General features: G+C 36.9%; 1 protein-coding gene across 1 annotated transcript; it reads right to left on the reverse strand.

Annotated features, from left to right (window-relative positions):
* Positions 1–1,630: 1,630 nt before the first annotated feature.
* On the reverse strand, positions 1,631–22,738 carry WTAP (WT1 associated protein). Its single transcript, XM_057406882.1, has 7 exons — positions 22,700–22,738; positions 22,561–22,616; positions 17,710–17,768; positions 16,301–16,428; positions 9,571–9,749; positions 4,715–4,869; positions 1,631–2,863 (listed from the first exon to the last, which is right to left on the reverse strand). Exons 1-7 carry the CDS (start codon positions 22,727–22,729, stop codon positions 2,280–2,282), a joined length of 1,191 nt encoding a protein of 396 aa, XP_057262865.1. The 5' UTR covers positions 22,730–22,738; the 3' UTR covers positions 1,631–2,279.
* Positions 22,739–23,464: the final 726 nt, after the last annotated feature.

Below are 23,464 nucleotides of genomic sequence, written 5' to 3' on the forward strand. Positions count from 1 at the left end.
GAATTATCATACACTCATCTTCACATGAGGTTTTAAGAAATTAATATCCTATAGTAACTGACAAATTTAAGTAGCAAGCTGTCACCACTTGAAAGCTATGCTTCTTTTTTTAACCTTAGCACAATTAATTGTAATTACTGTAACTTCAAAGATACTTAACATTCTTCTAGTTCCTTATACTAGGTGAAAAGATGTCAACCATTTTCTTGGCATGATTTGCTTCCGTATTTCAGATATATTTGAACCATGACCACCAATTCCCACACAGGGCTTTTTGCCATCCACCATTATCAGCTAAAGCCATTGTTATCTATAATCAGCATTTTAAGCTTCTTAAATACTATATTCTATTATGTACAGAATCCAGGATGTACATATACACACATTACAAATAATCAAGCAATACTATATTAAGACCAAATAAAAATCACCAGCAACTACAGAACCCAGTCACCATCATAGAAATTACTTTGGGTGCCACATGCTGGTATGGTTTTGTATAGATACTTGCCACTTCTCTTTCATACATTCAACTGAATGTTGAGTAATTGCTGGTTTTCAGGTAATGAGGGCTAAAATAATGTTCAAAAAACAACCAGGTACCACCAATGGAATTTATGCAGAGTGACAACTTCTAAGTAGTTTTAATACATTTAAGTGAGCCCTATAAAATTAAAATAGCAGCAGTACATGGACTAGCATCCAACAGTCATTTTTTAAGCTAGCAGTATTTTAATTACATGCATTTGTCTTGGACAGTGTTACCATAGATGAGAATATTCATATAACATGCCACTTAAAAATGGTACCACAGAAATCCTTCTATAATGTAGGAATTTAACTGTGTAAATGTGAAACAATTTCAAGGATGTCCCAGAATTCTGAAGAAATACTGCTTTCAAACTACAAAAGTCTGTTTCCACACTGAATTGCAAAGATATAAAGCTATTTACTATTGTTTTAGTGGCTACATATCAAAATTTGGTTAGTCATCCGGTAATCGCAAAATCTACAAGTTTCAATGTTGAAACGAGACTTGAGTCTACCCAAAAGTAAACTGAGAAGTACTTTCATCTTCCCTTTGAAGAGTGCTTAAAAGCCTGTGCTTTTCATTTCCCTTTTGTGATCTTGCTAATTATGGAGCTAGTAGATAGAAAATAACCACCAGAAATTCAGGTTCTGAGAAATTCAGAACTCACTGCTACTGAACAACAAAACTATGCTTAAAGGTATTTTTCTCTGCTCTGACTAAGAAGTCAGCTCCCTCAAGTAAGTATTTAAAAAAAACAACAGGAGTTACATCTGGTTTAAAGAGGCTGAGTTACCAACTCAAAGCTTTGTAGTTTAATTTGTATATTTACCTTTTGGATACTTCTAGGTTTCTGGGTTTACTTTTAATCTTTAGAAAAGCCACATTCCAAAGTTTTAAACTCCCCCCCTTCCCTCCCTCCCCCCCCCCCCCCCTTTTTTTTCCTCCTTTTCCTTATCTGTCAATAAGGAAAAGTCCTGTAGAATAAGCACCATCAGGCTGACCCGAAAGGATTGACACAGGAACAAATTAAAATAAAAAAAAACAAGTACTGTAAATACACCGCACACAAATAGGCCACATAAGCCAATGCAGAGCAACGAGGAAATTACATTATTAAAAGTTTTTTATTTAGGTTTGGTCAGTACAGGTAAGATAATATTGGAGTCACAGAGCAATATGCATAAACAGGATACAACAGTTCTTAAAAACTGAGTAACTATGCACACAATCCATAAACATTCGGTCACCTAAGGAGAAAATGCACAGATGTATGGTGGGGAAACCTTAATTAACACTGAAACTACTACAGGACTCCTTTAGTAAGTCCATCTTTTAGTGATAAAACTACTGTACTGGGCAAACTTGGCAGTCGTAAACCCACAGCTATTATGACAAATCTTGAAGGTGGTGCTAAGTATAACAGTATGAGTAAGAATGCCCTTACACAGCACAGGTTCTAGATATACACAGATTTTTACAGACATCATTTATGTTATACTTTATGGAAATAATTTCCATCTCAACTTCACATTAACTCATATAAAAATAACTTGAGCTACACAAACGTCCTCTTAGCAACATTCAATGTAATTAACTGTTAAAATTTCCAAAGAGGCAGAGGTATTGAAGCAAAAAGAAACCCACAAAAAAGGCAAAATTGTGACAAGTATGCACTAATTTAAACGGCTTCTGGACAGTATCCTCTCCCAATTTAAATGACACTGTATAAAAATGTTGCAGAAAAATGTTACAAAACTGAACCCTGCGCATTTACACTGGAGTCCAAACCATTCTGGACATGTCGAGAACCCACAGTTCTGTTACCTTTCATGCTCACTGTTTTCTCCTCTTGAGGATCATGATTGGAGTCTGTGTCATTTGAGTGGTGAGTGAGAGAGTTTTCACTGCCAGTGGGAGAGTCTACACTTTCATACCCAGTACTGAGTTGGTTTATGTAGCTACCACTTCCTCTACCAGTTCTATCTTCAGAGTGGTTGGACAGCTTATTACCATTCCCTGGAGAAGCTGGGAAGTCATCCTCCGTGCCGCTACCCTCCCTATAAAAACCAGGCCCAGACGTCCGCTGATGGGAGGAGCTACCATTGCTTGGTCCGTTCGCCAGACGGCTGCAGTCTTTACCCACAGCCTCTCCCTGGTCTGTAGGCTCAGAAGATGGAGTCCTGCTGGTACCTGGGTTGGATGCCTGGGACTGCTGCTGCTGGTACTGTGCCAACTGCTGGCGAGTCTCCTTCAACTGCTGCTGAAGAACTAGAATGGTACTCTGCATACCCTCTACCTCCTCATCAAGCTGGATGATGAAGTCATTCAATTCTATATAAAGAAAACACATTTGTTGCAAACACTTAATAGCCCATACATAGCTTGAATCTCAAAAAAAAAATTAAAATCCTACAACTCAACATTTTATGCTGAAGTTTTTCAACAGACTTTTTCAGCCATCAGGCATGCACTGGTTTAGATACTCTGCCTCTGAAGGAGAAAATGCTTAACTATAATCTACATATTTTTTAAAATGCTACTCAAAATGTATGAGAAAAAAATAACTTCTGGGCAAGAAAGGAAGATATCTGGAAAACAGCTCAATTCCAACAATTAATATTCTGCAAAAACCACCTCATGTATGTACTTTTACTGAAGTACAAAACCTCAGCAGAAATCCTGTAAAGGTGACCATGAACCACATCTGTATAGAATACATCCAAGTAATTACAAAAGTCTCTTCAGCAACAAAAAGATTTTAGTCACATTTCAAGGACGTTTCAGCTCTTACTGGTTTAAATCCTTTAAATCCCACATAACAGGACACTAAAACACCTTCTTTCTAAGAAAAGTGTGAACTAATTCAACAGGGTGTTTTAGTACTTATGTACTAAACGGATTTACAATTAGGACTTTATTTTCAAGCAAAACAAATTTGACCTGAAAACAGTATAAGAAACACTAACTCCCTTAGTCTTCAACTGCACCATTGATATGACAGCAAACAAAATACAAACTGCTTATTACTGTAAGAAGTCATAAAATTGAAGCCTTTTTGCTGCTATAGAAAAAAACATTAGGAAAACTTACTGCAGGATTACTGTCATCTTTGTTGATAAGAGGAAGAAGCAGTAGTGCTTAAAGAACACATCTCTGGAGCTTACTTTACTATACTGTACTTGATAGGCAAAATCTTTAAGCCATGTCCACACTTGCTTAAATTATGAGCTTGATAAATTTAGATTAATTGCATTATCTAAACAGCAGTTAAGAAGTAAAAGGTAACTATTCCAACAACATGTCACTACACAGAAAAAAAAAAGCAATTTCCCTTAAATATTTATTTTATATTGCTACTTTCTCAAAAATAGGACTGGGGGGGAAGAGAATGAATTATCCTTAAAAATACAGGATACATCAGACTTGGATAATGCCAAATCAAGTCTATGCTATCTTAGACTTCAGCTGTAAGACAAATACATATCCAGTGGCTTACATGATGCCCACAAAGCTATAATCAAGACTTACTGTAATGATCAGGTAACCTACCCTGTTAACAGTCTACCAAAAAGACACTGATTCTATGCAAAACTCTCATAAAAGGTTTTCTTTGTATTTGCATTTTCTCCTTCATTTAAATTATGCAAGAGGCCAGAGCTTATAGGCAATTTTGATTTATTGTAAAATAAATCAAATACTGTAAAATTTGGACTGTTAACACAAATGAACTATTTTAGTTCACCTGAGTTACTTAAGCACTGTTAAAGAGTTTCAACAATGATTTGCCTTTAAAATTATTTTGAAATAAGTCAGAGTTAATGAGAATCATTCTGTTCTCAGTGCATGCTTAGCTTCATGCAACATTAATAGCTTTCATCTTACCAATTCACCAATAATATGTGCAGTCTCAACATTCCTTATTAAATAGCAAAGCCTACAGTCTGGAGTTTCAAATTAAAATACTGCATTACTGGAGCTGTAAATCCCAAGTCCCCCAAAGTTGTTTTGGTGGTTTATTTTGTGTCTTTTTATTATTAATACTACCAGTAAAGGTTTACAGTTGTCATATCTTACTCAATGTTGTCCTTTCATTCTGGCAAAGATGGTTTTACAGTTGTGTATCATCAGGAAATTAAACTAGTACTGCAAGGCAACTTCCATTTTCTTAAAAAAATCCCTTACCATCCTGACTGCTTTTAAGTTCCTCACTATATTTCTTCTGTAAAGCCAACTCTGCCTCAAGCTGTGCAATACGTCCTTGGGACAGCTGCCTTCCAAGCTCTTGATTCTCCTGGATAAGCATTCGACACTTCGCCATTAACTTTTTGCCTGTTTGGCTGCAAAGGAAAGAGCCATCTATCACAAAATGAAGACAAAACCTGCAGGAATCTTCCGCAATCACAATCACAGACAAAAAGGAGATGCAATTTCTGCATGTCACAATTCAAGGAACATTATGCCTCAACATAATTGTCATAGCAGAAAGTCTCCCTATAGTTACCACATGCTGTTCCAATGCCAGTTGATCTTCTTTCGCTGTCCCATAAAGCGGAAGGCAAGTTTTATTACTGCAAATATGAATAAGCATATTGTTCTTTTTTGATACCAACATCTGGATTATCAGTATGCACAATATTGCATGTACTAATTCTCAATGAAGTTAAATATTTGATTAAAGATGTGCCTTGTAATTCAAAAGATAAAGTACTGCATAAAAATTACATGTGTAAACTGAATTATGAACAAAAACATTCTTCATTTATTATACTAGTAAAATTTAATTACATTTGGGTGAAAAGAAAGTTGTTTGGGAGGGAATATTAAATCCCACTTAACTTCTCATAGTGACATCTGTATTTCTTTAAGAGGTTTACACATTCTTTTGAATGCTGCCCAGGTATTCTCCTTTAAAAAAATTATGTCTGGCTTTCAACTCAATTTATGTATTTGACAGTAATGTACACAGTCAGTTTCATGATTTTTATGGTCAGCTTTTCCTAAGCACATCTTGCATGGTGAGGAGAAAACAATGTAGTTAAACATTGGCAGGAAATTTATGAAGGAATGTATTATTAATCTACTTCTTTTAGAATGACAGATTTTAAGTCATGAGTAATGCTCATTAGGATATCTGTTTTCCAAAAGAAATGGGAAACAGGGAAAAAAAATGGGAAACGGAAAAAAAACTGAGCCAACAAGATTCAATTTAGTAAATGAATAACATCACACATCTTTAATCTTCATTATAAAAACTGCACTGTAAAGCATTATAGGAAGTAGTATGCAAATTAATATATAGGCAATACAGCTGACTCCATGAAAGAGAAAAATTAAAGTCTTTTAGGACTCTTCATCTGCCAGAGTCAGGATAGCAACCACAAACAGTTCTTTTGACAGGCTCAGCAACATAATAAAGCTGTCCTTTTCTACAGAAGTTCTGCCAAACAAAAAATTAAAGAACAACCCAAACTTGAACAAGTTTATTGTGAATTCAGTGGCAGAACTTGCATTACTTTTTAAGACCAAGAAGGTCATTTCATTTTGTGTGTTTGCTTTTAAACAAGTGACAAAGATCAAAAGAACCTGAGGGTTAAAAAAGTAAACAGGAAATTTCCGCTACAATGCACAGCCATGTTTCTCTCCTGCAACCAAAATACCCAACCAAAAGAATTTAAAATAGTAATTTCCTTAACTACCTTTTAAGCATTCAAGCCTTAGACAACTTTTAAGTTCTGCCAACTCTGCCCCATTTAACGTTTCCGACTGACTTTCCCAAATCTTTCAGATGGGTTGCTCCAGAAGGAATCTGGCTGTGTAAAGTCCTGGAAGCCTGAAAATCTGCTAAAGGCAGCAACCTGTTTTCTTTCTTGATGTGATGTCCAATGCCAGGTCCTTGAAGTTTAAATTGTGCTGACCTAATACAGTCCAAGTCACACATTTAAGATGCAAGTTTCCTTAGAGATGTTCATTCTGTGTATAGCAGGACCACTTTGGAGATAACCAAATGTAACATACCCCAAAAGTTGTTAGGCAGACATGCCATGATTTTTAGCCATTTGCAAATTCCTGTTACTGTACAAGTTGAAGAAGTTCACAGTGCTTAAGTCATTTAACGCTTTTCTCTTCACAAAACAACATCAACTGCAGAATTAGCAAGTACCAGTTACCTTGGAACTGGGACAATTTTAGAATCCCATTAATTTCTTCATGTTAATGCCTGCCAAAATGTAAAATATTTATTACCTGTATAGAAATTTGCATAGTTACCTATAATGCTATTTCTTCCCATTAAAATTTTTCCAGATGTTCTGAACCAGTATGGCACCAAGTAACTTCTCCTCGCAATTTACAAAAAAACACATGCAAAAATATAAAATCAGTAACTATCAGCTGTAAAACTAAGTTTGACGTTGTTGAACATGCATGCAACAAAACCTGTAAGAATATAAGTGGTTATTTCAGAAGACTAGTGTTTGTTGTACTAGGCTTACTGCAAATGTATACCTACATTTAATGATGGCTGAACTGGCTTAGCACAGCCACTCCCTTCATTACATATCCTTTTATTTCTACTCCCAGCCATCAACGATTACACTGTACCTCTTTATCTACAGCTAAGGCTCAGGGTTGCAGTTAACACGTTATCCTGAGCACCATTCAGGGATCTGATTAGGAACATCATCTATTCGATAAACTAGGTCAGTTGCCATGAAATAAGAGTAGTTGCATACAAGGATGGACAAATAAAGCAGATGCGGGGAGCAGGATGCAAAAAAGCATGAAAAATCCTCTAAGTACTTTACATGTGTCATCATTTCTTTTCCACAAATAACAAAACCAGACAAAACCTTTAGTTGTTTAAGATAGCCTCAATTATTAACCAGGAAATAACTCTAATTTCCTGTACTCCAGCTACCGTATATATGAATTATGCGCATTCACACCACTGACTTATATGATTATTATTAAGGTATGTTGGAGCTACAGAAAGAAAATTTTAATACTTTTGCTTGAAAAAAAGTGTTACGTTACTTGTCTCTCCTCACAGATACGTAACATATGAATATATGCATACACATATTTAGAGTCTTAAGACTTAAGAAAACAACCAACCTGTATCCAAATGTATTAAATAATTTTCTAAACTCCAAGTTAAAACAAGCAGTCTGCATGGCATACCTTTATAGTGAGCTTTACAAATGGCTTGGTAACACATTAACAATTTATTAATTCAAATCTTACCTCTGGTCTGATGCTAGATCATTAAAATCTTAGATACTGCTATAGCAAAATCATTCCAGATGTATCACTTCTAAAAAGGTAAAGTTTTTCTGTAGGTTTTTCTTTTGCTTTTAAGTCATTATCATGCAAAAAAAATAGACCTGCGTAAGTGCACTACTCTTCGATCCCATATTAATCATCTGAAGCACAATCAGTTAAGGTATTTCTGAGTTAAGATACCTCTGAGTTAAAAAAAATACGTAATGCCATCTTAATCAAAGTGATCAAAACAGTTAGAATACATCACCTTCTGTGACAGCTGGATGTCTTTTTTTTTAATTTAAAGTATGAATTTTCTGGGATAAGACTGAGTCATAAAACATTACCCAACTGTTTTGAAAATCAAAACCTCAGATTATTAAATAGAATTCAATTAGCTAAGGAAAAAAAAAACAACAAATGCCATATCAAATCTGCATTTCACTTTACAGAGCTCAGACACACACTCCCCACTGTCTGAGAATGCTACTCTTACAAGTAACTTGGGACAACAGAACAGAGGCATCAATAAGAGTAGCAAAGGCTCCTTCACTGATTCCACCAAGGAAAGTGCATGCATTTAGATTTTTCTGGTTTGTTAAAATACTCACTTTGTTTTCAGAGAACGAGACAATGCAGAAATAACAACCTGTTCAATTCTCGTTCGTCCCAGGAGTTTCACAATACAACAGAATAACCAGTAGTGTTCCTTGAACTATGCATTACAACTATTTCAAGGCACATTTTATATAGAAGTGCAATACAAAAAAACCCCAGGTGTACAAAGGAATAAAAACACCCCACCAACACTGAAGACAGTTGCCATTGTGTGCCTTCTGTATTGAGCGTTTGATATCAGTTCTTAGTAGAGAAGATCGAAAAATTCTCATTTCTGCATGAAAACATGCAGTGAAATACTTATCACAACCAGTTTTTCTTCTATATGCTAGTTGTGATCAAATATATTGCTTCCAGCAATTTTAAACCTGCAATTAAATAGAACGTACATTTTGTACAGTCCTAATTTTGAGGCGTCCACAGTATTACCAACCATCCAGGAAACAGTTCATTATTTAGCAACATTGACTTAAGGCTCCTTCAAGTGCTAGAGAGCCCAAAGGCTAAACAGTCAAATGTGTACACTACCACTGTTGTGATATCAAATAGCACTCATGGCTATTCAAAAGTGGTTAGCAAGTAAACTCTTTAATGCAAAATTCACCTCATCGAGTTCTGACCCAGCAGTTCAGTGAACAAGCAGGAAGTCCACAGTCTTATTGGCAAAACTGACTTACAGTGTCTCTAAGTCACTAGGCTCAAGGTTAAGAGCGAAGCATATTCCACTTCTACATTTTACGGGAATTTTACATGTTCAATTCATGATTTATAATCTCTAGGTTCTCTCTCCTCCAAACTGTCTGTAGACACAGTGTGCCACAGACTTAAGACTTCTGTTTCTCCCTCTATTTTCTTCAAATAGAACAATTTCGCAAATGTCTACATGTTCTAGAAAAGATTTTTTTCGAAGATGGCCATTTCTTCAGAATAGTCCGACGCCGTCAGGCCTCTGAAGCAAAGGGGGAGAAAAAAGCTGAAACACAAGGTTCATCTGGTAAGTTTTACATTAAGCATTACAAGCTGGACAGTATAAGAATCTGGCTTTTGCCTCAAAACGTCTGAGTCTTGGTGTGGAAACGAGTACTTGGTTGTCCCACCATAGCATTCTCGTAGTGGGACTGTCAGGGAAGTCTTGACTGGGGAGTATTTGTTTTGTTTACCTATCAGGCGTAAATTTCCAGGCACTCAGTTCATTTTGGGCTTGTTCCAGTTTGTCTTTAGTCTGTTCCAGTTCACCTTTCATTTTTAGGAAAAACAAGTTGATGGCTGGGTCCACCATTGTTGATCGCAGCTGGGCAACACTAGGCTGCTGGACTTGCTTGAGGTACTGAATCTGATTCTGCATAAAATAAGAAAAAAGACTGTTATCCTTACAACATTAAATAAAATTTTAATGTCATTTAGATACATATAGTTATTCCAAACATAACTTCAAGGAAGCTTGCCTTCTTTCAACACTGTAACCTGAAAAATGCAGGGAAAAAAACATGTCACTTTTGCCCACCTGCACCTATCAATGTGCATATTCACCCAATCCCTCATCCCACCACCTGTCAAGCTTAAACTTCCAAGGGCCTTTCCCCCCACCTCCGCCTCTTGCTGCTTCAAAATTGGTTTCTACATATAGGGTAACATTCACCAAAGCAGTGACTGGAACACTAGAATATACCCCGTCTTTTGTATCTGCCTGCACTCCTTTGAGGGGAAAAAAAAAGTATATTCAGAGAGTTATCTGCTTAAAACAGACAGCTGGTTTTCATGTAACCTGAAAGTTAGCATGGAATATTACAGTCTATATTGACACATAGTATTTTTAAGCAACTACTACAAAGGTTTTTAAAAACTTTTACATTTTTTGGAAATGCAACAGTCATTCCTAGGAATGCAAGTCTGCATATTTTTTTAAACAAAATAATTTAGAAACATTAACAGAAACGAAACATATTTTGGATTAATTTGATTCTCCTGCAATAACCACAACCCAGAAGATTTATAGTTTTACAATTCAAAATCCAGAAGACTTACAATACAGTCAAAATTTCAGAAGGAGTAACTGCAAGAGAATTCCTATTAAATACAACATTAATTAATCAAAACTTGGATGGATTTAAGTAGGATTCCGTTTTTTAAGTTTCTTACGTTTTAATTCCATCACAACAGACAATAAGATGTACTAAACGGTATGTATTTAGTTTAGCTAATCACTAAAAATCACATCAGCCTCCAGAGTTCCATTCTTAGATTCAGTTTTTTACGCTCCTTGTATCACACACATTTCTTCTTCGTCAAGAGATGAATAAAATTACACGAGATTAAGAAACAAGTATTAACTGAAAGTTGGGGGGTTGCCTCCTCCTGCACACACAACCAGACTTGACAACAACAGTTTCACTGATGAACAGTATAAGGCACCACCAGCAAAGCAGAAGCAAAAGCTCACCCTTCACACATTGCTTTACTTGGGACAAGCAGCAGAGTCAAAAGCCCTGTTAGTTTAACCATTTTCATGTACAGTTACTTTGTTATGGGGTCTTTACACAGCAATAGTAAAGAAAAAGTATACTTAAGTACATTCTATTTACCTTAATGCATAGTGACCTCAGTCATTTCTTGACTGAAGACAACACAAGTTTTAATTTATATATTAAGTAGCAACAATTTTTATTTCAAATAAGTGATTTCAAAGGCACTGAAATGACTATTTCCATTGACTCCACATTGATTTGATCTTACCAAAATAAAAATGTTTAGCTACTTTTAAAAATTTAAATAACCACCATGCTTTTAAACATACAAACTTTTATATGCCCAAAAAGAAACACAGAGGGTCTAAACTACTCAAGAACTCACCTACAAACATTACTTCAAAACAGAAAGTCCAAATTAAGTTCATCGTAACATTTCTTACATGACATTTTACCCCCATGGGTCCCTTGCCTCAGTGAATGTACAAGATGTTGCTCACTGAAAAAAGATCTATTTAATTTATTGTTCTTGTCTTTTCTATACCCATTCATCTTTCCAACACTTGCACCAGTGGTAGTATTTCAACAACCTGTGAACTCCTTGCAAGGACTAGCACTAGTAGAAGGCAAACCAGCTAGTTTAATGGATGTTTGCACGTACAGAGACACTCCAGCTGGCAAGGCATTCCAGGAATAGAATTATGCTACAGCAACATTGCTCGCAACTTATTTTTAGACGGGCATCAAAATAAGGCAAAAAAAATAAAACCAGACCATGTTCCTTGTCTTATTTAGGCCCAGCTCCCTCCCTCTTAGACTTCAGCCTAAGAACCATAACAGCTTTCTTGCATCAGTGGCACAAAGAATTGCTGCCGCCTGCTCCTTCCTCATGCCAAAAATGCACGAGAACACTCAAGAGAACCCAGCTGATTTTGTCTGACGTCAGTTCCTGGACAGTGCCATTTGGATATCTAGCTCAGGCCCCTAGGCCATGCAGAGAGCACTCCACAGGCTCTACTTAACACCTTGTTCCTGAAACAATAGAGGAGAAAGTATTTGCTGAAGCTGAACAATCCTTGCTCACTCCCTCCCCAGACTTGAAGACCATTTATTCCTCCAGTTTTTCTAACTCAATTTTTATCCCTTCCTCCAGTTTTAAGTCCAGAGGTCTCACCTGCCAGGTTTTTCACCCACCCAGACCTAGCAACCTATCCTCAATAGGACCCACTCCTAAAGCAATCCCATACCTCCCAACCTTCTGCCTGCTTCCTTATTCCATTCATCTTCCTGCTTATTCAGCCCAAGCCTCCCATTCTTGCTCCCTCTAACCACTTTCTGGTACATCCCTCATGTTGATATTCCAAGTGGTAAAGTGTGGGGAGCAGAAGTGTTTACCTGCAGTCAGGAACAACTTCAGGATAGAGCTGAATATACAGGAATAGTTCTCTCTAATGCCAGACCCCAGGATATGCCCACTCTAACACCTAAAAAGTCTACAGGCTGTTCACATTCCAAAACACAAAAGCGCGTTCTGGCTGGTATTTTTCAAAAGCCCATCAGATGGACAGATAGGGATGCAACTCCACAAACAGTTATAAAAACCTTGATATCAGCTTTCTCTCTGCTCTAACCCAAGACAGGATAACATAAAACTAGGGTTATTTTAGTGGACATCAGGCTGCAGGGAATCTTGTTTGGGTGGATTATTTTTCTTTTGCTATGACAGGCAATAACATTTCCACCCCCCATGCTTCTCACATACTCTTAGAACAGCTGAATCTTTTCAGCTGAAGTTGTACAAAGATACACAAAGAACAGACCCTCTGACATGAAGAATTTAACCAACAGAACACAGGTACTTAACAGAAAATGTAAGCACTCTAAGTAAGTACAACTACATATTCTTCTTACAAGGAATACACTGCGAAACAAACATGAGAAAAAACACAAGACAGCTGTAACCTAAACCACAAGTAGGTTGAGTAATGACCATGTAGGTACTACAATCCAACTGCACCCACAGGGAGCTTCTACTCGTTACCTGTTCCATAGGAAACCTATTTAAGTAGCAAGTATTTCCAAATGCCTGTCTACTCATTGAGCTACAGTAGCTGTGCAGTAGCTTGGGAGGCTTCCTGAAGTAGCAATAACTTGATCACCCCTCTCTGCCAGAAATAAAGCTTTATGTAGAAATAGTAGCCAATATGTTACCTGCACTTCCCTAACAGCAGCAACCTCTTTTATGAGGGCTGTTCCTGCTAGGGGAATGGTAGCTCAAGGCTGCTGCCAGCAGGGTACATGAAGTATTAAACCCCTGAACTTCAATCCAGCCCTTTAGTTAGCCACCCTAAACTATGCAGAGTAGGTCTGCAACACCAGTCACACTCTCAGGAAGCTCCCAGCTCAAAAGAAATCCATATATTCTGCTGCTAGACTAAGCACAGATGACAAGTGAGAATGGAGCTAGGCACTCAACTATCACCTAGTTTCTTCAAAAAGAGTACTGATACAGAATTAGGACAACAATTCTGCCACAGCTATTCTGACATGCACACCTACACTTGCAAGATGATGACTGGTGACTTCTGTAAGCTGAAGTAGGCTTTTATGTATTTTATCTTTTTAAAAGTTGGCTACAAATTAAAACAGTAACTAGGAGTCACACTTTATCTTAGAGCTAGTACATTTTAACTAGCAAGTTGTTTTACATAAAAATCACTAAACTCCCTATGTCTTTATCAGCAAGTATCATTTGAACATGCTATTTTTAAGTTTTAATCCTTTCAAGTTTAAATAAGGCAATTTTGTAAGTATAAAATACGTTTCAAAAATGCATTAAGAGTAATATGAACAATAAACATGCAAGAAACTTAACATGTTAAATGCTCCATCTAACTGATATTTGACAAGAAACATTAAAGGCTGACATATAAATAACGTCACTGGTATATTTTACATGTCAATATGGATTACAAAAAATTTTAACTATGCTAGAAGTTATTTTATGAACTAAAAACTAGACATGTCAAATAACTTATCATAGGGTGAACATTTTTGTTCATTTGTGAAATGATTTAGTATCCTACAGCTTAGCTTTGCATCTCAGCCAACATGATTTTGCTACTGCTACTTCACTGGGGAAAAAAAAAAATACAAAACAAAAGAAAACCCAATATCTAATACTAATAAACAAAGTGGTCTTTCAGAGTTTACATCTGAAAACACCTGAAGGTGCCAATGTCTCTATTACAGCTTCTAGCCCCCTTCTTCAAGGATATATCTTCCTATCTCTGTGTACTATGAAGATCACATCCTTGATGTTATTCCTGCGTCAATATCGGGAAAAAACAGAAGTCACTTGGGTGGATAGATGCTTGGGTTTGTTTCTTTTCAGTATCCCATTCCCGCCCCCCCCTCCCCTTCCTCCTCTTTGATTTTTAGTACCTTAAAATAAATAAAAGCTCTTCAGAAGTTCTTCTAAACACATTCTGAGAAGCCTATGCATTATAGCTTTAAATATCTACAAGTGCAACCAAAAATCCTAGAAGTCTTCAGGATCTTGTCAAAACTCAAATACCTGAAATTTTTGTCTAATTCTTTTAGAAATAGGCAGAAAAGTGAAAGTAGTACACTCAAATCTTGTTTTGATTAAAAACTTGTATTTCTTTTTATTTTTTATTATTTATTGTTTCAGTGATATGCTCAGAAGTTAGAAAGAAAAAAGAACAAAACCTCTTATTATTGCTGTTCTGCTGTTCCTCATGGCAGGATTTACCAGCAGAACTAACAAGAGAAGCAGAATCAATATACTAGTCTTACTACTAGGGAAGTGGTGTGGGATAGCACCAGAACAGATCTTCATGAGCATCCTGGGCTACATTAGAAGTGATGCCAACAGGTCAAGGGAGGTCATCCTTCCTCTCCACTCAGCACTGGCAAGACATCTGGAGTACTGGGTCCAGTTCTGGGCTCCCCAGTACAAGACAGACATTAGGATGAGGCCAATGAAAGGCCATGAAGATGATTAAGGGGTTAGAGCATGTGACATACAAGCAGATGCTGAGAGGGCTAGGGCTGTTCAGCCTGGAGAAGAGAAAGCTCAAGGGGAGCTTATCAGTGTGCATAAATACCTGATAGAGGGAGTAAAGGAGGCAGAGCCAGGCTCTTCTCAATGGTGCCCACTGAAAGCACAGAAGGCAATGGATACAAATTGAAACAGGAAATTCAACTTAAAACATAAGAAAACGCTTTTTTCTGTGATGGTCACTGAACACTGACACAGGTCACCCTGAGAGGTTTTGGGGTCTCCGTTCTAGGATATGGTCAAAACCTGACTGTGCACAGTCCTTAGTAACCTGGTCCAGCTGATCCTGCTCTGAGTAGGCAGGCTGTAGTAGACAAACTGCAAGTCCCTTCCCACCTCAGTGATTCTGTGATTCATATTTTGCCACTGCAAACTTTAGGTGCTTTAGCCCCTTTTCTCTTCATACCATCTCTTACTGTGAACTAACATCATCTTATGGTCTTAAAAGTAGTGAAAACACCGTGTACAGAGGTAACTGTCACACTACTATACCTGAGAGCTCTGAAAACCTATGGGGGGGGGGGGGGGGGGGGGGGGCGCAGGAGGAAGGCTGAAAGAAAATAACAGAGAAAAGCCACAAAATAAGAGAAACTCTTGTAAGTATTTCAGAAATTAACAATAAGCAGCTTTTCACAATCTTCCCTCAGGAAATACCAAATTAAAGTAGCAGATAAAATTTATGTTAAGAAATCCAGAAAAGCTCAAAAGTCCACAAAGCGGTAGAAGATAGTTTCAGAAGTCACAGAAACCCCACAGAAATACCAGAGAAACAAAACAGCAACAGAAAAGGCATTCAGTACAACGAACATCAGAAACCCGAAGAGACGTGCCCAATTTCAGAAGAACTTCCCCTGGAAGTCAGTAGCTCTTTCCCCTATCTATCCAAACAGATGCAGAAGCTTACCAATACCCTTGTTATCCAAATCCAACACACATCAGCCTAAAGCTTCCTAAATGAAACCCAGCAAACTCAATCTTATCCTTATGTTTCAATTTGTTCCTGCATCCATCTGGTAGTCAGAAGTAACATCTTTGGTAAATATGCACAGCTGATAAATGCTTGAAGAAAGCAAGCACGGTTCATGCAAGAATCAGTGTGGTTCTGAAGAGGAAGTCCTTTCAAGCACAAGTGCTGCTGAAAATCTACTGAAATAATTAATAATTAAAAAAGCAAACTTTAAGAAGTGATCTTTACTAATTCAGTGGAAATTTAAGTGCCCTGCTGTTTCTTTAAGCACAGAAAATATGATGCTATACATATATGACAACATAGCACATGGGTACTGGCTCAAAAGCTGATATGCCTGCAAGTCTGAAAACTCATCTTTTCCAAATACTTACAGTACACTCTTGCATCTCCTGCTCTTTAGTTGCCAGCCTCATCACCAGAATATTTTCTCTTCGGGCAGATTCTTGCTGCTGCTGTTTCAGCTTCTCTTCAGATTCTCTCAATCCCGTCACATCATTAGCTAATACAATAACACACAAAAAGCACATGTCTTACAGCATCCTCTCATGAACAGTTTTTAAAGACAGCTAAACAAATCTAAAAACCAAATTCACAAAAAGCAGAAGTCATAAATATGCATGACTACAGTAAGCTTAAGAAAAAAATCAAAATATCATTAAGTGTTAGAAAAGCTTGACAACAGTTGGTTTTAAATACATCTTTCCAACCCTTCCTTAAAACTTTGAAAATGTTTATATAGGAATAACTTCTAAATTGCTTGCTTAAAACCTAGTACTATTGCAACTTGCACTCTGAAACTTGGGAAGTTGGAACTGCCCTTAAGTCTAGGGCAGGAGGGAAATCTACACTGCCAAAAAGCAATCCACAGTCTATAAAACAGTGCTATTGGTCATCAATCCTCAAACTCATTTTAACACTCCATGAGGAAACAGCAAGATATTTGAGAACTTCAAAAATGGCAGTTTAGCCACAACTGGCATCCTTCTGATCCATGAAGATTTATGAAAAGCTTACGTATGAAATGAGAGAAGGCAGCACAGTACACTGCCAAATTACTCCAGCAGGAACACATGCAAACAGCATGATACAAACAATATATATTCCTCTCCTACTTGTCATGTATACAATGAAAAGTTGGAATAATTAAGATTTTTATTTTTTCTAATTACATGAGAATGATCAGCTGTAAACTAAGAACATAAATTGCTTCAGAACAAGTTATTTCTAAATAATCATTTGCCAATAATTCAATAATACTGATTACTACAGCCCATACTCCATACCAAGGTTTCCAAAACCGAGAAACTGGGAATGTTAAAGCAACTTATTTATCTGTGTTACCTGGGGACTAATTTTAGACCTATACCTCTATAAACTATTCCTCCTTGCACATGGTTTACAATCTTGCAAGGTCACTGATGCATGCAGAATTCTGATGGGGGATAACACTTCCTTTCTAACAGAAAAGTCCTGAAAATGTACTTATTTGGGGAGTTATGTTTTGAGATATTTCCCCCCCCAACTGTCTGGGTACAGATGCTCCTACACATGCAAAAACAGACTTCTGGATGCTGTATAAGATCTGTAAAGGAAAATAAGCGGCTAGAAAAGTTGGGAAAGACTGAAAACTTACACTAGAAAAGAAACAGATTTTTTCTGACAAGTAACTGACATACAGATTATCTCATTTCTAGCAGTTTTAGAAAACAGATATTACTTTAACACCGATTCATACAAGCATTCAGGTAACTTGTACCACTTTGAAACTTGGCTAACTTACAATTAAGGTCTGTGTACTTGCTCTCCAGAGCTTGCACATATGCTTCATACTGTTTCCACCTATTGCAGAGATGAAGAGAAAAAAAAATTTTCTGAAGCTCACTTTATTAAATCAAGGCATCTAAACTTAAACTTTCAGAGTATACATTCATGCCATAACCAGAAAATGTCAAGAAATCATACAAGTGCATAAATGGCAATTCCAGGTTTTTAAAAAGGGGCTCTGAATCATGGAAATGGTTAAATCCACTCTGTATCTCAAAAGAGTAAAAAAGTAACTGTGCATCACAACATGGAAAACTGATATCTTAACACAGTAATATTTTGGACAAACATTGGGATCAAACACTTATTACGTATTTATCCACATAAAGTACACAAGATACATCTCATTTTCAAGCCAGAACAATTCAAGCAATTCTGTAACAGAAGTCATAATATAAAGATAACACAAAGTGTGTTACCAAGGGAACAAGACATGCAGAAGTGTATTACAATATACTACAACTGGCAGTCGAGGTTAAGCAGTTGTAGCAGCTCATTCAAGTCAAGACTACATTCTGATTATATTCATGAGCCAGAAGCCAAACAGTTTACTAACTCTGTGAGTGCACGTTATTTAAGCAATTCATCCACAGCCAGAAAGCTTCACACTTGAAAACAGCATTGCGTTTCACAGAAATCATCAAATCAGTAGCAAATCAAAGACTGCAGTAAAGCTTTGCCTTACCAGCAAAGTTCACAGGACAGCTTTTGGGTTTTGTTTTTAAAGAAGTACTTTGCTCCCAATTATGTATCTTCCTCATGATGGCACAACTCCACATTGTGAAGCAAATTCATGTATTAGCTTACCATTAGAGAAGGGGTAAGTTTTGGTTCCCTCCCTTCCCAACTACCCTTTGTTCCTGACACCTATCTTATGCCAGACTCATGGTAACTGCTCTATTTTAACTCTATAACCTACATTACTACCTCAGTCAAAACTAGAAAGTTAACTTTGGATCATTTTTTACTATTTAGTGAATTCAAACAGCCCATTAAAGGGTCCTAAGAAGCATCAGATCTGTAACAGCCGTTGAGATCACTTCACTGGGAAAAGCAAAAGCAAGCATAAGATCTATTCCTTTTATCAGCAAAAAAATCTTTCATCTCTTTAGCTGAACATGAAGTTAGCATCAATTAACCCTCAAGCTCTGTAGAAGAAAATTTCTGTATTCCCACTTAACCCTTCAGCTTATCTTTGATTGAAAAGGAACATTCTTAGGAACAGAAGTTTCACCATTTGACCACTAAAAACTCCTGAACTATTAGTTCAAGAGATTTCAATCCCCCAAAGTAAAACTGGAACAGTCCACTAAATACCAAGCCGGGAAAGAAAGAACTTAATTTTTACATGAAATAATTACATTTAATGAAAGAGCTGGGCTTCAAATGCAGCTGCAGAATTACTTTAAAGTTACATCTCACAGCCTGAAAACTGCAATTGTCAAAATTGTTAATACAGGCTGTACAAAGAGCAACTGAAATGAAATGAAGACCTGAAACACTACGTAGACATGATCATCACAAAGATCAAAACACCACCACCATCCTGCCCACAGTCACCAAGAACATCAGAGATAATACCTCCAAGTCACTTCTCAACAGCTGCTAGTATTTAAGCAAGAACTTAATTCCTGGAAAAGAAAATCCAGAGTGCACTAGGCCATGTCACGGATTTTTCAAGTCATGTGCCGGGAGAAGTTGCGGCTAATCTAGCAGTGGACGTAGTATCACCTAGAAATCCCAGCTACCAAGTTTAATTCCACCACATCCCAAGGGTCCAGAGCTACAAGTTAACAAAAAGAAAAATGTCAAAAAAAGCTAGTATGCCCTGAAGCCTCACTTAGGGCCCACTGCTATCAGGAAACTGAAAAAGTCGACTCGCAAATGTCACCATATGCCACAGAGTAGGTCTTTATATCCACTTAGAAACTTTGATGAAGACTGTCCAGAACTACTGTAATCCTCTGCATAAAAGCATGCCACTTCCCCGTAAGACACAAGAACCCATTAAAGACCTCTGATAAATTAGGAAAGTTCCTATACAAATAGCATTCCTAAAAATTACACATTTTGACCATTTTCCAGGTAGCTTATTTTACAGGCTCTCCAGGAAAAATAGTTTTGTCCCCAAGTACATTCTAAAAGTTCAGAAACAGATATGTGAACCTGAGTGGGGAAAAAAAAAGGCTAAAAGCTTTTTTTCTCCAATCAGTTTGGTTTCACTCATTAGTTGGCTTCTTGATCTGTTCAGCAGTTCATGTCAGTAATCTGATAGCTAAACACTGGCAATCTGAAGAGCTTCATTTAAGTGCTACTTGGAAATGCACTAAAGAACAGAGACAGAACTGTACACTGAACTAGACAGTCCTGAATCTGATTTACATTCAAGGGGCTGCTTACAGTCTCACATGAACTGGAAGGTAATTGACCAGCATTATGTAGGTTAGTCAATTCCCTTCATTCTCTAAAAATATGAAGCAGACTGAACTTTGCAAGTCCAGTGACTGAAATAAGTTTAGAAATGACTGTAAGTACATGTTGACTGACATTTAATAAAAGCACTGTATTTCCTCAGAACTGCTTGTGTAAATCAGGGTGCCTCAAATAACCAGGCCAATACCGATCAGATTTTTAGCTGTGATCCACACAGTGCTTTGTTATGTTCCTGGCTCTTCCTCACAGAAGCTCCTACACAATCAAGCTAAGTAGCTACTGTGTTAAAGGGAAGGGGAAAGATGAAGGAAATGAGTCCACAGCAACAAGTAATGAGACAAGCAGAAATTCCCAAAAGGCTGAACTGAAAGGCTTTTTGTTGACCCTGCTCGTGTTTAGTCAACAGAAGCTAAAATGAGCAAACCTGAATTATGTACTTCATGAAAAACAACAATGAAATTTGGATTTATGGCACAGAAAGTGATGAAAAAGGGTATTTTCTACATATGTATCTTATCAGTGCAATTGTACAGCAATGAGGATGTATTACCCAAAAGCAACTGACACATGCTCATATCTTAAAATGCATTTCCCTCCCCAAAGCATGAACCAAAAATAAAAAGGCATTCTAAATCTTAAGACAATGCAGCAGCATTCAACACACACTTTTCTATGTCTAAAACTAGTAGAGATGCCTTTGATTAAAACAGCATTTACATATAATATTTTATTCCAACCTACACATGAAGCCAGCAGTTAGTGTAGTAATTGCCAGTTTTACATGAAATCACAAGGTGCACTTACTATAGAGCCATTAAATATGCACCCCAACAAGCAAACAAAACATAGTGTTCACAGGACTGCTTAATGCAAACGAATGGACATAGCCAAAATGGCATTTAAGTTTCCACTTCTGGGTATAATGGACAGTTATTCTCCTTAAATCCATCAAGTGGCCTTTTTGAGAGCAGAAGTTGCTTTGTCTGCATTAAGATCTGATAGCAACACAGCTGTCATGAGCAAATTCTCTCCTGCCTCTTCATTAACATAGTTTAGCTGCTGACATACTTTACCTCTTTGGGTATATTCCTTCACATTCTCACTTCAATGTATCCTGGAAATGGATCTCTTCTATGATAGCAACTAATCACTGATAATGATTGGTTCTGAATAATTACAGTCAGAATCCTTTTTTAGCCTCCCCTTTTTGTTTGACTTTTTGTTTGTTTGTTTTGTTTTCACACTTTCAAGTAGAAAGCAAGTGGCACAGAATCCATGCTTTGGTACTTTGACAGGAATTTCACAGCTGGAAGTAAGGGCATAGGTAAATCTGTAAAGGTGTTTGCTATTCCTGCGAATACTTTTGAGCATACGAACTTTTGTAAAAAGGTTCACAAGGCCTAAACCACTCAACATCAAAAAAGTATTTTTTCCTACTGTTTAAATACATTATCCTTTACCACCCAAACAATTAAGATACTCAGAAGGCAGAAACCAGTTTTAAACATATGAAGCCGGTCTATGTTGACTCCGCTGGCAAGAACTGTCACCCCAGAAGTGGCAGGATAGTTTGCTCAGCAGAGTGAGTAGCTGATCATATATACTAAGCGTTGCACTTTATCTTCAGATTTCTACAGTTTAATCTTCGTTCCATGAAACAGCAATATCTGAGACCCTAATAATGCTAATAAATTACAGTTTACAAAAAGCCAAGAGTTAAAGTTTACCAAAACAGATACACAAACTATTCCAGCAGATAAACAGATGACCCCCAAATACCTAGTTTAGTTAGCTCCTTGTTACAAGTCAGGAAATTCAGATATACAGAGTCAAACAGCTTAGATTAGTTTCTTTAAGCAGGTGGTCTGTGTGACAGGATTGCCTATTATTTTTTCCATGGTGACATTCAGCCTTCTAAAAAAATGAGAAAGATGATCAGGTTCTTCTTTATGCAAGTTCTAGGTGATGAAAACTTCATTTTAACATTTTACTGTTAATATCTGAACAGGCTGAGAAGAAAACCTAAAACTTACTGTAGGAGTAAGGAGTTGACATGTTTCTGATGTTTAAAAATAACTTGCTATCTAGCAGAGGAATGTAAGCAACCATATCTTCTAAAGTTACAAGTGAAGAAAGAACCTCCTACTCATGTATTACAAAATATTGTTCAGGATTTTGTCTCTTTGGAAAAAGTGATTTTTCCCCAAACCATATACAAAAATGTTTTAGACAAGATGAGAACTTCACAAAAGGAATGCATCATGAAAAGGATAAAACAGTTTTTCAGAAAAAAGGATGCTAAAAGGAATGGAAAAGGGAGGCTATACATCTCATTAAACATTCACTAAAATACCGAGATGGTATTTTACTTTACCTTAGGATGAGTTCATCTCTAGGTAAAACCTTAAAATCTGCTTCACTTAGGCGAACCTATGGAGTAAAAGGAAAAGCATGACTTACCAAGCAGTCATGATTACCTGGGAGGGTAAAGGCCTAAGTATTTTTAAACATACCTTCTTTGGGAGAGGTTCTTCATTCGTCATTGTGAACTCTGAAGGGGAGAAAAAAAAATAAATCATGAGGTTTTGTAGTATAGTTACTAATTTATACGAAATGCTGAGCAAGTCAGAAACTTGTACTTCTAGCCTTAATTTTTATCTGCAATATTAGACTACTGAAATATTGGTTTCACACATTGCAGAGCCAGAGTACAAAACACCACCATGACAAGTTTGCTGCTGTAACCTAGATATGAAGTCAACAGATGCATTTTTTTCTAAAAGGTAACCAAAACTTCCTTTAGCTGTCTAAAAAGCCTACCACAAATCAATTCTTCCTATTTAACTAGGAAAAACTACCCAACTTCATCCATGTATGTTCAGCTCAAACTGACATTCCGTATGTGCCTGTATCTACTTAACAGTTTTTTTATAAGAGAGAATAATCAGGGTTTGAGGAAAGTCACTTATATACTAATACTTCACTAACTCTTTGGAAGAGAAAGAATAATTTGTGAATATTACCGCTAATGTTTGGGTTATGTCAAAATAATATGTTCTTCCAAGTCCTTATTCTCTTACTTTAAAAATTCTGATAAACAGGAAGCATTAACCAGTTATTTTAAAACCCATGTGAACATTTTTTTGAAAAAAAAAAAGCCAAATAAATGCCTTGAATACACACAAGAGGAATTGAATTTGACTGTGTATGTAGCATAACAGGATTGCACTGTGCTAGATTAACTACTTGCACTTCCTTGAGCTACTGGAAACTCTTCC

The sequence above is a fragment of the Pezoporus wallicus genome, unplaced genomic scaffold, assembly GCF_028554395.1.
Source record: "Pezoporus wallicus isolate ANWC-B61680 ecotype Strahan unplaced genomic scaffold, APGP_CSIRO_Pwel_v1 scaffold_6362, whole genome shotgun sequence".
NCBI lineage: Eukaryota > Metazoa > Chordata > Aves > Psittaciformes > Psittacidae > Pezoporus > Pezoporus wallicus.

What these genes read in the sequence shown, in the direction of transcription:
- WTAP (XM_057406882.1), bottom strand. Translation starts at nt 22,729, where the DNA reads ATGACGAATGAAGAACCTCTCCCAAAGAAG. An exon ending in AAGAACCTCTCCCAAAGAAG is followed by an intron (nt 22,617 to 22,699) that starts GTATGTTTAAAA and finishes TTTACTCCATAG; the next exon opens with GTTCGCCTAAGTGAAGCAGA. An exon ending in TGGAAATTTACGCCTGATAG is followed by an intron (nt 4,870 to 9,570) that starts GTAAACAAAACA and finishes TTTCCTTTGCAG; the next exon opens with CCAAACAGGCAAAAAGTTAA.